General features: G+C 32.1%; 2 protein-coding genes across 3 annotated transcripts; one reads left to right on the forward strand and one right to left on the reverse strand.

Annotated features, from left to right (window-relative positions):
- Positions 1-4,895: 4,895 nt before the first annotated feature.
- Positions 4,896-9,561, forward strand: LOC148626628 (uncharacterized). Its single transcript, XM_088570789.1, has 4 exons — positions 4,896-5,831; positions 7,166-7,522; positions 8,475-8,759; positions 8,959-9,561. Exons 1-4 carry the CDS (start codon positions 5,129-5,131, stop codon positions 9,366-9,368), a joined length of 1,755 nt encoding a protein of 584 aa, XP_088426915.1. The 5' UTR covers positions 4,896-5,128; the 3' UTR covers positions 9,369-9,561.
- Positions 9,562-11,119: 1,558 nt separating this feature from the next.
- On the reverse strand, positions 11,120-15,656 carry LOC148626629 (uncharacterized). 2 transcript variants are annotated; one of them, XM_088570791.1, is made up of 7 exons: positions 15,493-15,622; positions 14,126-14,296; positions 13,782-13,867; positions 13,430-13,501; positions 12,539-12,553; positions 11,874-11,891; positions 11,120-11,213 (listed from the first exon to the last, which is right to left on the reverse strand). In XM_088570791.1, the coding sequence occupies exons 2-7, from the start codon at positions 14,293-14,295 to the stop codon at positions 11,143-11,145; spliced, it is 432 nt and encodes a 143-aa protein (XP_088426917.1). In that variant the 5' UTR covers position 14,296; positions 15,493-15,622; the 3' UTR covers positions 11,120-11,142. The 2 variants fall into 2 exon arrangements, with proteins under 2 accessions (XP_088426917.1, XP_088426916.1); XM_088570790.1 differs by having other exon boundaries at positions 11,121-11,213; positions 14,126-14,312; positions 15,493-15,656.
- Positions 15,657-15,996: the final 340 nt, after the last annotated feature.

A 15,996-nucleotide genomic window follows, 5' to 3' on the forward strand; every position in this document is an offset into this window, starting at 1 on the left:
CAAGGAAATTACTGGTCAAAAAGTAGGGGATATCATTGTTTTCTTTTGATGGAAAAGGAGAGTTCAGGTTTTTATCTATCTTTTATATAGAGGGGGATCATTTCTCAAAACTTTCCTAATTGCTGAAATGCAAATGATATAAAAAGATCCATGACAGTGTAGAACAATATAAAAAGTCTTATATTTGCATGTCCTCATTGTAATGAAGCTACCAACAAATATGACATGGCTACCAATATTGGAACACAGTCGGTATCTGTCCACCCATCATATTATTGACGCTGAATTTTTACTTTGTGTATACCGCAATTTACATGCATATCTGTAAAAATAACTATAAATGAAAAAGGGGGATAAAGTATTTTCCCTAGCTTGAAGAGGGGGGACCTAAAAATATCCCTATATCTAGGCGAGGGGTTCTTTTTTCTCTCCAACTTTCAATTCTAAATGACTACCCCCAGGCCTCCCAGCTAAAAAAATGATACGCCCCTAAATACATATGTAGACATATTACATTGTCAAATCCCAGTCCCCACTCAGCCTCTATGACGTATATGTCATATATATGTATTTTCTTCAAGTCTTTGTAATTTGTTTTGTATATAATGTATGTGTTTTATGTTATGTTTCTAAAGTTGGTGATGGAGAATTGACATGTGCAATATTCTTTGACAGTGGCTGTTATATCATCATATCTACAACTTCTATCTCTGTGATAGATGGCAGGTAATGATCTTTGTACTTACAGAGCAGCCATTGGTTTATTTAACAACAGAGAACTGATTAAATCAATACCCCTAAATTATAGAAATTCAACCTACCTTGATCTGCTTCTCATTAATTCTAATTGTACATTTTGCGTCATCGGCCTTTCATTTCTTCAATCAGTACACCCTAAAATAGACATAGTTTTTCTGCTTTTTGTACTACACTTCATTCTCATTACAGGAAATGTTGAAATGAACCCAGGTCCTATAATTAACTCCTCAAAGTTTTCTATTAGCTCCTCCAGTAACGACAACTCCCTTTCACAATGTAACATTAATATACGAAGTATTCGGAACAAACTAGATTTTTTAAACCTGTTCTGTGAGGATTTTGATATCATAACCATAACGGAAACACACTTAGATCCAAATATAAAAGATGAAGATATACTTCTAGACTCCTTTTCTAAATCCGTCATCAGAAAAGATCGTAATAACTTTGGTGGCGGTATATTAATATATATAAAAGACGATATTCGTGTCAAAAGACTGAATATTTTAGAAAATGATATCGACGAAACACTCTGGGTTGAGATCAGCGCAAAGGGTCAAAGATTTGTACTCTGTAATATTTATCGTGCCCCTGGAACTGATGTTGAAAACATTGTGGTCACGGGTGATTTAAATTCGGATCTATTTATGATTGATAACAATAGACTTGTTGACACAATAAATCTGTTCAATTTTACCAATGTGATTAACAAGCCTACTAGAACAACTGATAATCGAAGATCTTTATTAGATCCTATTATTATAAGCGACACAGTATTGTACACCATTGCCGATGTCTTTTATATTCCCAGATCTTTAAGTGACCACGACGAATCTATTGTATATTTGGTATGTCCAAACAAAGATCCTGTCTCTTACAAAAGACTTGTCTGGCTGTACGACCAAACTGACGAACAAAAGTTTGCCGAGAAACTAGAGGCCTTGGATTGGGATACACTCCTTCCCGAGGGCGCAGATGTGGATGTAATCACAGAAATGTTTACGGAAACATTTCTGTCCATCGCGAAGGAGTGCATTCCAACCAAAGCAGTTATCATTAGAAAAAAATGATAAATGTTGGTTTAATAACGAACTTAGAAAGGAAATTAGAAAGCGTGACCGTTTTAGAAAAAAAGCGTTGAAATCAAAAATTGAAAGTGATATTCTGAGATACAAGACGCAGAGAAACAGAGTCAATAATTTAAAAAAATCTGCCAAAGAAAAGTTTGAAAGTAATCTTGACAATTATATCTTAGATAATGTAAATAATCCTAAAGCGTATTGGAAGATTATGAAAATGCTGATAAAATCAAACAAAGGTACAAATTCTATCCCGCCCCTTCAAAATATAATAAACGATGATGTATTAAGTGACATAGTATACACAGATGATGAAAAATGTACATTACTGAATAAATATTTTTGTTCTATCTCAAAACTAGAGAAGGAAAACCATCAGTTATCAGATTACGAAAGTAAGACAAATAGCTGTATTGCAAATATTAGAATAGATGAAAACGAAATCGTTGATATATTAAAGATTTTAAAACCCAAACAAAGCACCGAGAACAGATATTGTTAGTCATAGGATGCTCCAGCTTTGTCCAGAAAAAGTCGCTATTCCTTAAAGAAAATTTTTAATAAATCGATCCAACAATGCAAATACCCAACTAGCTGGAAGATGGCAAATGTTACTGCTTTATTCAAGAAAGGTGACCCCTCTTTGCCTTCAAACTATAGACCAACATCGTTAATAATTTGTGTTGGCAAAGTCATGGAAAGAATTATATTTAAACATGTATTTAATGATCTATATAGTAAAAGCTAATTTATCAGTACCAATCTGGTTTTCTGCCAAAATACTCTACCGTGTATCAACTTCTTGAGATATACAGTAACATTTTAAACTCTCTTGAGAAAAAAGAAATGAACTGTTTTGTTTTTTGTGATTTTTCGAAAGCGTTTGATAAAGTTTGGCACAAAGGTTTATTAAAAAATATTAAATCATATGGTATTTCAGGAAATTTATTCAGTTGGTTTAAAAGTTACTTAGATGGTAGACGTCAAAAGGTAATGTTGAATACAGCATCCTTAGATGATTGCCATCTTTCAGCTGGTGTTCCACAGGGATCTGTTCTTGGACCTCTTCTTTTATTGTATTCATAAATGATATAGCAGGTAATTTGACATCCTTGTGCAGACTTTTCGCAGACGACACTTCCTTCAATTACTCAGATTCTGACAGTGAACAGATCCTCTCTGTAATCAGTCACGATCTGAGTGAATTGGATGAATGGTCCAAAAAGTGGCTGATGTCCTTTAATCCAGATAAAACCAAAATTATGATATTCTCCAATTATGAAACTCCCAACTTCACGTTCTCCTTGAATGGAATAGACATTCCAATCAAAAACCAACATAAACATTTAGGAGTAACATTTAGCAGTAATGCCAAGTGGAACGACCATGTAGAAAAATTTATAGCTAGTGTTAAAAAAACATCTAAATATTCTTCGGAAGTTGAAGTATTAACTTACTAGAAACACTTTAGAGAAGTTATATTTAATATATATAAGACCTTTACTTGAATATGCACCTGAAGTTTGGGATAATTGTGGTGTATGTAATACCTCCAAATTAGAAAGACTTCAGTTAGAAGCAGCGAGAATTGTCACGGGTTTACCTATTTTTACAAAGATAGAAAAAATATATCAAGAAGTTAATTGGATACCACTAGATGTTAGACGCAAAAGAAGAAAGTTACAAATGATTTATAACATTGAACATAAAAATGCCCCATCTTATTTGCTTGACATAATACCACCCAAAATACAATCCCTTACTAATTATCCCCTTAGAAACGGAGACGACATATTACAGCCATTTTGTAGATTATCTGTAACAAGCGAGTCTTTTTTCCCTGCTACTATTAAAGAATGGAATAAACTTGATGTATCCACTCGACAATTAGGCACTATTTCCAAATTTAAAACAGTGTTAAAGAAGGATACACACAAACCACTAGTTCCTCTTTATTATTCTATTGGTGAACGAAAACTGAATATTATTTGGACACAATTAAGATGTTCTGCTTCTTCTTTAAACCATGACTTATGTAGAGTCAATATCGTTATGTAGATGCGGAGATGTTGAGGGTGCTCATCATTTCTTTCTTGACTGTCCCTTACACGAAAACACTCGAGTAATCCTTATGAATAACATTAGTTGGCTGCCCGATGGTTTGCCATTGAATGTAAATCTTTTGACTCATGGAAATCCAAATTTAATTTATGATCAAAATGTTCATTTAATAAAACATGTCCATAGATATATCAAAGAACTCAATTAAAGTACTCTCTCTATACAATGATTTTGGTTTGAGTCTTAGAAAACTTCAATCAATGAAGTTCAGTTCTGCAGATCAATATTCATGGCTAAATTCTTTGATGCATAAGAATACGCAGTATAATTTCAAAATTACCATGACAAAAGTGCACTTTTCTGTGATGTACCAGAATTGAGCTAAAACTTAAAACTAGAATATTTTTAGTCTCGACTCTAGATTTTACCTTTGATAAGGTCATTTTCTTCTTTGCCAGCGTTTCTTTTAGTGAGGGACGGTTTTTATATTAATTTATTCCGAATGGAAATGATATTTTTGTTTTGAACAGCAGTTATCATAGCAACAGAAACGAACACTACGATAACTACAATAAGGTTGAGGGGGAGGGACGAGAAACTCGATTACCTTTGATCAATCAAAAGACTTCTCGACAGTCAATTCTCAAATTTCATTGCATTATATAGTGTTGTAGATATTGCATTTCAGATATAATATAATCATTCGAGATTTGATTTAACGCAAGCAGTCGTTGCATATTAAATCACTAATTTCCCTTAGTTCAAAATCTTTTTTTTTTCTCCTCACACTGAGTTACGTTAATTGGTCTAAAATAGCGTCTACAAGAAAACCTAATTTTTTGTCTATTTAAAGACATTACAACATACGGTTATTTATAAGTTTTGGTTTTCCATATTATTATCCAATCATATCCAATGTCACCACATGTGACTGATGATGTAAGAATATGGTCAGGGTAAACTGGATAGATTTAAATTAAAACAGCTAGCGGATTTAACATATTTGATCCAAACATGAAGTGTGAAATAGCTTTTAAATAGATTGGAAATTCCAATGGACAAAAATAGTCCAAACGTTTGGCTGTTTCATATAATGATGTAATATAGTGTATATAAATATATTTCACTTCAATTGATTTTTGGCATTTATGGATAAGGAAAGCTTCCACGGAAAGATAAACTTTTTGCTTCGAATATTAATTTAAATTGTAAATAAAAAGGAAAAAGAGATGTCTAGAGGTGGATTAGGAATCGGACACGCAACATTTGCAAGCTGCAATAAGGCAGGATCTATTCCACATTTTACAGCCTTCCTAAGAGCAAATCCGGGAAATTTCGAGGCACTCAAATGGCGCGGTAGGGCGTATTCTATAATAGGGAAGATGCCAGAGGCAGTGGCTGATTTCCAGGCAGCAGAAAAACACAGTTCCGCTCCATATAATTCACTTGCGAGATCGGAATTGGCATTTCTAGAAGGAAATGTGCAACAAGGAGTTAATATATTAGTCGACGCAATCAAATCATATCCGCACTGTGGGGAAGCTTGGTCAGATCTAGGATCACGGATTTATCTGTGTGGATCAAACGACACAGCAATCGAGCCACTAAAAAAATCAGTTGAATTAGGAAATGCAAGCGATGAATCAGAACAGCCTTGGCACTATTGGGCTAAGGACAACCTTGGAGAAATCTACTACTTAAATGGTGATATGAATACAGCTGAATTGTATTACACCTCCGCCGTACAAGCGTGTCCGACCTTCACGAAAGCTCATCTCGGGGTTGGCCGTTGCAATGTCATAAAACATAATATGGATAAAGCAGAAGGTTGCTATAGACGAGCAAGAGAGTTGAACCCGACAATAACTCCATGGACAACTTTCGGAGAGTTTGTTAACCATGTCGAAGCTAATGCGCCGCAACGAATTTCCGGTAAGATTATCGATATTTATGGCAAGCAAAAGTGGACAATTGTGTCCAAAAAGTGGATATTTTTTAAATATTAGAACATATTTTTTTAATAATAGAAATTCATTTTGTAATATTAAAAATTCATTTTGTAGTATTAAAAAAATCAGTTTTTAATATTACAATTTCCTTATTTAGTGATATTAAAAAATGTCACATATTTTGTTATATTACAAATTGAATTTGTAATATTAGAAAATGAATATTGTAATATAAAAAAAATCGTTTTTAATATTAGAAAACATTTGTTTTGTAATATTAGGAAACATACTTTTTTTGAACTTACAAAATCATTTTTTTTAATATCAGAAAATATCTTTTGATATAATAAATAAATTTTGCAATATTAAAAATTCATTTTCTAATATTACAAAGTCCTGATTTAGTGATATTACAAAAAGTCACACATTTGGTAATATTACAAATTGAATTTGTTATATTAGAATATGAATTTGAGATATTAGAAAATGTATTTGTAATATATCAAAAAATCACTTGTAATATTGCAAAATCATTCACATTTTTTAATATTACAATATGATTTTCTAATATTAAAAATTCGTGATTGAATACAACAAATTAATTTCTAATATTAAAAAATCATTATTAATATTAGAAATTCAATTGAATTGTTCATATAAAAATGATTTTTTTTTATATTAAAAAGGGTTTTGTAATATAAAAAATGAATTTGTAATATTAAAAAATCATTTTTTAATATTAGAAAACACTTATTTTTGTCCACTTTGGCTTGCCATAGATATTATTATTATTATTATCATTATTAATTTTTTTGTTTCTTATCAATATTTAAGCAAAAATAACCAATTATACTTTTCAGAAGATGCACCATTTGATATATTCATGTTTTCTGTGATTTTTTCAATGTTTCCGTAAAGTGTTAGCTGTTTCTCTCTTTGTATTCTTTACTTTATTTTATCTAGGTTTTGAATGTGGTTATGCACGGTGTCTGCGCTTTTAGAACTTGAAGTTCCTTGAAATACACATGTGACTGTATAAAATGATTAATAAGAAATTTGCTTGTCACAGTATTTTTTTTTTTATTTCTAGGTTGTGTAATATATGAATGTCATGTATATAAATTATATGTAGTACATGTATGCAATAGCGAGCAATAATTTTCAAAACAATAATCTTCCCGTGCTGTCGGATCTGTACAGTTTGAACTGACATTTGGCTTATACACAGGTTCAAAATATCACGAAAAGTATATTTTTTTTATTTGATGTCTTGCTAAGACAGATTTCCCTATATATGTTTTTGTTTTAATTGTGTAGCTCCGCAACCTCAACGACAAACTGCAACATCGGTCTCGTTTTTCAACTCAGCGTATTCTACAATGACTTCGATGTTCAGTTCTGTGCTTGGTTATTTCACCCCTTCGCAGAGTATACCAGCATCTAACAGTAGTAGTTATCCTCAAACAGCACGAGTTTGCAATGACGCAAATCTCAACTACACTCCGTCTAGTCGCCAGAATCCGTTCTCAATCAATCAGAGTAATGCATCATACCCTCAGAGTAGGTATCCTAGCACTCAAACAAGTCGCCAGAGTACATTCTCAATCAATCAGAGCGCTTCGTCAAGTCGTGCTCCGCAAACCCGTCAAAGTACTCCGTCCAACAATCTCAGTAGTAAGTATAATATATCAAAATATCCTAAATCATTTTAATTAAAGACTTGTTATAGCAAAGTTACGATTTTGATTGATACACGTACGTTTAAAATTACTAGTAGCCGTTTTTTTTATAAGAGAATACGGAACAGATATGGTGAAACGCAACATATGCATCAACGAATAACCTCAAAAGTGAAACAAAATTTAGTTAAAAAAAACACTTTCGTTTTTACATGAAAATTTAAATAGGATATCTATATGCTTCATGTAGAATAAATCCTAAACCAATGAAATCTGTATTTGAAGGAGTTTCACGCCACTTGATCAATAAACAAGGAGTATATCAGTATCTGCTGTTTGATAGATTATGCAACATTTATTTGTAAACGAATTGACCTGTTAAGACAAAGATAAAATCACCAACAAAATGACATAATGCATAGTCTTAAATATATTTAAAGGTTAGTGACTTTCACGCCCCCTTAACGCCAACTTAAATATCCCTTCTAGATGTACACGAATCTATTCCTTTTCAAACCCTATATGAACATTAGTTTCGTCGTGAGGTATTTCAATTTTGCAATACGTCCGTAAGTCTGTAACATATGTTTTCCTAATCTTTTCCCTTAAGATATTTAGAAAATTGGCAAATTGCACGACTGACCAAGCACATCTTTTCCTTGTTTCTGCGTCATGATTTTAAAATGGAATAACTGGGTTGGAGCTTAGAACAAAATTATCAAATAATTCCTATAATGTTTGTTTACCACTCGTTGAAATTGAGTTAATATGTGATATGCGATCTTATATCTAATTTGGTTATTTTAATTTTGGTTCCGGTGCAATGATTTTTAGCGAAATTACGGATCTTCAAGATTAACATGTAAAAATATTACTTTTTTTCAATTTATTGAATCCGTATGAAGGTTAACAAGTAAGCACAAAATATAATTTCGTTCCAATTACAGCACCAAACCATCAAAATGCAAGTAGCTATCAGACACCAGACAGTGATCGAGGAACACAGACAGGGACTGTAAGTAGCTATTATTGGCATAATGAGGCTATTCAATCAAACCGCAAAGCCAGCTCTGAAAGGAGGTTATATGCCACGCAGAAAAGTGCATCTAGCGCTTCATACGGAGGTGGAAGTCATGGTGGAGGAAACTATCGGGGAGGTGGCGGAAATTCCAGAGGAGGAGGTGGAGGGAGAGGTGGAAACGGAGGAGGAGACGGGAACGGAAGTGATGGTGGTAAGGCAAATAATACACGCATTGGAATATAATCAGACTACATGTACTCATTCTAGTCGAAATCTACATTATACAATTATATAACACAATTTGGGTACATTCTATAAAAAATGTTTGAATTTTGATTTTACTTACTTTCAATTAAATAATGCAAAGACTAAATGGTACATTTATGTAATTTTTCATTTCTGTCTTACAGATGGGGATGACGATTCAGTATGGAAGAAGTTTGCTGCCACTAAACCGACAACTATGAGAAACGTGAACACAGACAGGGCATATCGTCAGGTCGGAAGCAGTGCGTTCTGGCTATCACGTGACAAAGCTGGTCATGGCGGCAGTCATTCAAGCAATACCGGGTCCCATTTCAAACTCTTCATTGAGAAGGGTAAAACTTTGGACTTCATTGGTTCAGTCCCAATTACTATATTTCGAAAAGACATACGGCGAAATGACATTCGTCTCGAACTTATTTTAGAGGGCGGTGCCACCTTAGAAGATTTTGACGTCATACAAAATAAAAAAGAGTCACATGCTGGAGAGCAAATCAAAAAGAAGGATCTAAAATTAGTCAACACAAAACCAACACGTAGGCCACGGAGTAATTAATTTCCACGTTACATGATTTAAATACATCTGTAAGGAATTTTTTCCCGTATTATAAAGTTCAAAGTATAATCCGTTCACGAATATGTATGACTTCATGTGAGTGTGAATTTAATATTGTAAGAATAAAATGTTCTTCACGGAACTATATAGTAATGTATCATATATCTAGTACTACATACAAGTATTTTTTATATACCAGTATAGGTTTTTCTTGGTCTGTATTACGACCCGTATCGCACACCCCGTATCCCACCCATTCAGAACCATCTGGTGTATTTCGGGTTTTACTATCAGGAGAAGACAACACTTGAAGTAACGTAAAAAAATCATCATTATTATTTTCATTTTATCTTTAACGAATTTGTTAAAATATCTGTCCACTTGATCATCCATATATAGATTCAAGTAATATACTGATTTTAATGTAAGTTGTCTTCAGAACTTAAAAGATGGACGAACAATGCGTGTGAAGCCCTCTTATAAATACTACATATAATATGTTGCCAACATAAAAGTTTTCTCCCCTTGAAATAATTTTTAAGGATTTCATTGATTTTTCCATGTCACTATAAAATATCCATTGAAACTCGAAAAACATTTTAAACGAGATATTCGAAATAAAAATATCCGACCTTTCTACCATCGATTATCCCTGTATTTTGTATTTTCGATCTGTTGCTAGTGGTTTAAACCTTTCATTTTCTTGGTTCATATGTTTTGTAAAACACATAAACACAATAATAATAAGCATAATGGAGACAACAGAAAACAGACAGAACATACACACAAACAAACAAACAAACAAACAAAAATAATAATAAAACTAAAAACAAAAAGAGAAGAAAAAAACTAATATCAGAAAACACAAAAATTAAGAAATAATACAAAAATATTAAATATAAAAAGGATTAACCAAGCTAAAGTATCTCAAACCAATGACACCTTAATATTCAACGACAAAAGACACATTGATAAATACAAACAGATAATTGGCTCATTATGCACTTTATTATCCTTAAAACCCTTCTTTCTCACAAATTTCTGAACGTATTTGCTTGATTCCAGGTACATTTCTGGCATCCATCACAACAAAGTCCGTCATCTTGATATGGTTCACATCCGGTACACGGTCTCTCATAGTAAGGGTTTACTACTGGACAGTCCATGGGTAGATTACACCCCATTGCTACAGAATGTGATTATATTTATTAAGCTATTCAAATAAACCAACTACGATATCAGAAATCATTTAATGTTTTGGACTTTGTTTATGTCAGGAGGTAGACTTCGGATGAGAAACATACCGTTTGGTATCAGTGATATGTTTGTATCATATCCAACTTCTTTGAACATTCATTTGGAATAGAATGAAATCAATATATTTAGTTACTTAGATGCTTACATGACACATATTTGAAATAGTTAACACATACGTACTAATGATTTGTAAAAGTCATGCCCATAAACTTAGGTTACCTCCCAAAAGAAAATATAAACCGGTGTGGCAAATCACCGAAGGCATAATAGAATCAACTTGCGTCATATCTGCCTAGCTAAGACACTGTCAGTTTGTAGAAAATTAATTAAAAAATGGTACAAAATCCCTTTGCTTAGTATATTTGTAGACATAGAACGCAATACCTAGGATAAACATTTTGTGTTTTGTTAATTGTCAGGATGTTTTGCATATTAAGAATTCAAAAAATATATTGTTTCTACTTTAAACGGGTTCTTTTCTATTAGAACTTAAATTATGTATATGTTTTGTATTTTCTCAAATGGACGTGATTTTGAACAATTGATAGCAAGATATATTTGACAAAATATACTTACGGTCAGGTTTAACTGAAATGGTATAATGTAAACAATAAAGAGGTAAGAAAGATAAAGAATGTATAATACTTCAATATTCTGTAAACAAGTTGATAAGACGCACAGGAAACTTACCCTACAGGTACATTTGTTCCATGCTCCCGGATTTTAGTGGATCCCGGGTTGCTCATTAACTTTCGTATCTTTGTACATGTCGTTTTAGTTATTTTATGTTCGTTGTTGTGTGTGTCTGCTTTCTCTCTACAGTCTGTATCCTTGAAATATATTCTTTGCATTTTTGATCATAATTTTGTTCCCTTGATTACTCTTTGATACTTTAGAAAACAACGATTGTACAAAAAATATCAAATTCAAATGTTTGTCGTATGAAGGTTTATTATAGGCACACGATACTATGTCTTTTGTTCAATGTTGAGAGACAAAGTAAATATCGCAAATGTCTGAACAATTAAAGATTTACTTTGAGGCATTGTTGTAAACCACATTTCAAATTTGTCACATACAAAAAGTACGGATATAGTGAAACGCAACAAATTATCAAAACACAAAATAATATATATTACCAGAGGTCACTAAAAGGTCATCAATAAGTGTAAGCACACTTAAGTATCATCAATTTAAATGCACGTTTCATTTTTAGCGTTCTGCAAGTTACAATTAATGTTTACTTACTCGCCAAAGCTTGTAAAACTGAAAATAAAAATGACATTAGCGCTTACAATCCAGTATATCCTATTGCTGTTTAATTGTCAGTTTCTGTAAGAATCAGGCAGAAGGTGAAACATGGTATAAAAAAAAAAAACAATCATTTTGACTATTTGCACCATCAGAATCAAAGCAAACATACAAAACTTCCATATCATGCTGGACCATTATGTTAAAATTTCATTGAAATGCACTGAAAATGAACATTTCAAGAACAGATAATTCTGTCAAAAACCGTATTTTTTCTGAGATCCTTTTGAAAAATTTCCGAACAAATCCATTGATGCAGAGATCAAATAATGGTATTTTCAAATAGAGAAAGCATCCTTGAGTGATATTTTATTGTAAGATCGGTGGGGTTTTGACACGTATGGTTCTGATTTTTTCCCAATTTGCCTGATTCTTACAAACACTTATACTTTACAATGAAAAGATGATTTTTCATTGTGTCACTTATATATATTACATAAATCTAAAACCCTGGTAAGTGCAATTACCAATTCTCTTCAATATTTCTACTTGTAGTATACAAACATCTTATCGAAAATAAGATAACAACGTCTTATAGACGAACAAACAGAAGAACAAGATAATTGCAATAAAGTACATTTTGTTGAAAGAAAGATACTTACTTGGGATCCCAGCAGCTGAAAAGAATGATATGTACTTGTTATTTGTATACAAATATAGAAACATCATATTGGAGGCAAATGGTACATGTACAATGCCTTCCCTTGCATTTTTACCTACTTGTCATCATTCAGTTCATATAAAGCTTCAAGTACGCTCAAGGGTTAGGATGATTGTTTGAGGTTGGTTATTGCAGTTCTGGTTAATAAGATTAGTTAATGGAAAGTTATACTATAAAAACACAACTTAACTACGTCGAAGTTCTTTTTTGAGATTAAGTTAAATAATAAAAAGAAATACCCAAACTCTGATTTGAAAGGAAAAAAACACTGTAAGTTTTGTAAATTGTCAAACAATTTATAATCATTTTTTTTTTCATTTTTGACCAAATTTAGACAATTTGAATAATTTGAACTTATGAATAAGTCAGCTTCCAAATTTATTGCAAATTAACTTAAATTATATATTAATCAATGCTAATGCTGCTTTAAAATATGCAATTACTAAAGAATTTATCTACAAACAGTAAAGAATATATCTACACACAATAAAGAATATCCAATTATCACAATCTGGATTGATACTACATAACATTACAAAATATATCAGTATGAAAGATTATGAGATTTTAATTTCCTTAAAAGAAATGGTTTTGGAATCATGATACAATTAAAAAATGTAAGCAGAAGTTACATAAACCAAAAAATGTAGAAAAAAAGAAACAAGTACCTAACAGGTTTGATTTATTTTTAGTTTAATTTTTCATCTTGAATCGTTGATATTTGATTAAAATTTTTGTGGTATTTCAATAACTTTTTCACAATTTTTATCCCATTTCTCGTTACAAAATATACTTACTTTTGACTATCAGTTGCGATTAAAACTATATATACCTGCATATACCTCTGGTTTCTTCATAAATCCGCGACATGCCTCGCAAATGGTTGGTGTCTGTTTGAATTTTCCTTCAATATAAACACGCTTGAAAAACCATTTTTTTTTAAAAAAAGAACTGTTTACAATATTTGAATTTGACATAAAAGCTAAGCAGGTAATATGCCAATTTATCTACATGACACTAAAATATGACTTTATTAATGCAGTTAATTGTTGAAGGGGAAAATACACGCAAACAAATGTAAAATTGATGGATTAGAACTCGTTCAGGATGAAACGAAACCACCCTAAAAAACAAGAAATACTTTATCCCATATTCAACGAATATGTACATTGTATATAACTTACTATATGGTGTGAGGTATACATGAACAACTTTAAAACTCTTATTGACAGGAATTTCTTTAATACACCTGAACGCATTCCCATTTGTTCTGAAATGATAAAGATTGTCGTGTTTTGTTAATTATCGCGATTTTCGACAAACAAAGTAAGCTTATTCAAATACAAAAAAAAAAAAAAGATCAACGCTATGGTATCAGTCTCATTATCTCTGTAAGAATTAGGCAGTTAATTGGTGAAACGTGTTATAATGTATGTGTCCACTATTCTAATGGTGGAATTTGACCATTTTGAAGGAATGATACGTACCGGAGGATATAGAACGGACCATAATTATTAACACTGGTTACCGGAAAATGTAGAATGGCCCTCTTCTTTCAACACATTCTCTGACTGGAGATACTATTCCATCTTTAAAATGAAGTCTGAACTGTGATGGGTTTTTGGGGTTAACAACCACTTTAGTTAAACGCTGTTGATTGACACCTGATGTTGCCCCACACTGCTGACTGCAGCTCATACTACATAATGCAGCACCTAAAATATTTATTATGTTAAACAATTGCCAGTAAATAAATGTTCTTTTCTATAAGTAGATATATAGGAATTGAGCATTTCTCACGAGCAGATATGAAGTCTATATGCCTTGAAAGAACATTTTTTTCAAAGTGTAAAAAGAATAGGGTTTCAGAAGTTTGATGGAAATTTTATTCGCACACGTGTTGCTCATTTGCTTTTGTTACTTTGTATGTATGATTTTAGTTATGTTCTTTGTTGTCCATGTCTGTTTTCCATGTCTGGTCTTTGTCCCTGGATTACATTCTTTTGATTACCGCTATAACCTTGGTTTCCTTGATTACTCTTTCATAGTTGCATAATGTTGAGAATTATTCTTTTCTGTCTAATGATACCAGATAAAAACGGTGTCAGCATGAAATAATAAACAAAATCGAATTTATCCGACATGGTATCGAAAAAGCGAAAAGTCGTTCTGGTAATGTTTTTTTTTTTAAATCACAAATGTTCTTAAGGAGTTAGACTTAAGGTAAAGGAAACTATCAAAACTATTAAAAATCAGTGATACATGTATGTATGTATAATATTTAATTTCACCAACGCCAATCAAGCTTTTATTTGAAATAGAATGAAATCAATGCAAGTCACTTTGATGCTTACATGAAATTGATGTAAAATGCTGAATACAAGCGTTCCAATGATTTGAAGTATTGTATCCTGAACCCCAAGCCTACCTCCTCAAATGACCCCAAACAGTCACTTAATAGAGAACTTCAAACAAATTATGTGTAACGAAATAGAAAAAATCTAGGAGTTTTTAATATTGAAAAAAAAAACATTCAATTTAAACGAATATTTCTTCGGGTTGCATCAAATATTTAGAAGTTAGTTTTCTCGAAGGCAATCACTAAGAGTAATCAAAGGAACCGATATTCTAGCGGATATCATCAAAATAATGTAATCCACGGACAAAGATCAGACATGGAAACAGACTCACACTCCAAAAAACATAGAACAATCAAACTAATACATACAAAGCAACAAAAATAAATGAGGAAATCCGACTCCAGTAAAGACTGGGAGCATTGACCAGGTGCACCGGTAGGGTAAGCGTCCTCTGCTTTTCTAGAAAATCTACCGAATTGCTAATTAAAAGTCAAGTCACTAACTAAGAGTATAGTGTAATAAATTGTATACTTACCTTTTGTGGTGTTATCTAAAAGGACGTATAGACACAATCCTTGGAAAAGTAGTCCAATAATCATATTTAGGTTCTAGGCTAAATTTATGTTACCATCGAACGTGATAAGAAATTGACGTACAACTGCACACACTTTATAGCTGCATGTATGTGCATGTTCTGTGTCATTAATCAAAACAACCCATTATATGTATTGCATCAGCCAAGCGTATGTGATCCCTTTCGTCATCAATCATCTGTTTTTATTCCAAAAATATTTTAGCATGAAAGCAGTTAAATCTTCGTCTGTCGATATATTCAAAATGTACTTTGCCTCGTTCACATCTTCCATACTGAAACGAACAATAAAATAAGAAATTTTTTAAAGCATTTTGAACTAAAGTTGAAACGAAATATCAGATCAGAATTTGATTTGAAAATGTACTATAAAGGACACTGATGACTGATTGATTGGTTCTGGTTAAATGTGAGTAGTTACATACTTAAATGGATAAAATGTTCTTT

The sequence above is a fragment of the Perna viridis genome, chromosome 2, assembly GCF_037379345.1.
Source record: "Perna viridis isolate PV_CMFRI_1.1 ecotype Kerala chromosome 2, ASM3737934v1, whole genome shotgun sequence".
Classification (NCBI taxonomy): domain Eukaryota; kingdom Metazoa; phylum Mollusca; class Bivalvia; order Mytilida; family Mytilidae; genus Perna; species Perna viridis.

Coding starts and splice junctions, on each gene's coding strand:
- LOC148626629 (XM_088570790.1), bottom strand. CDS start 15,556: ATGATTATTGGACTACTTTTCCAAGGATTGTGTCTATACGTCCTTTTA. Junction 14,313..15,492: donor TTTAGATAACACCACAAAAG/GTAAGTATACAA, acceptor TAAATATTTTAG/GTGCTGCATTATGTAGTATG. Junction 13,868..14,125: donor GGGCCATTCTACATTTTCCG/GTAACCAGTGTT, acceptor TTATCATTTCAG/AACAAATGGGAATGCGTTCA.
- LOC148626628 (XM_088570789.1), top strand. CDS start 5,129: ATGTCTAGAGGTGGATTAGGAATCGGACACGCAACATTTGCAAGCTGC. Junction 5,832..7,165: donor TGCGCCGCAACGAATTTCCG/GTAAGATTATCG, acceptor TTAATTGTGTAG/CTCCGCAACCTCAACGACAA. Junction 8,760..8,958: donor CGGGAACGGAAGTGATGGTG/GTAAGGCAAATA, acceptor TCTGTCTTACAG/ATGGGGATGACGATTCAGTA.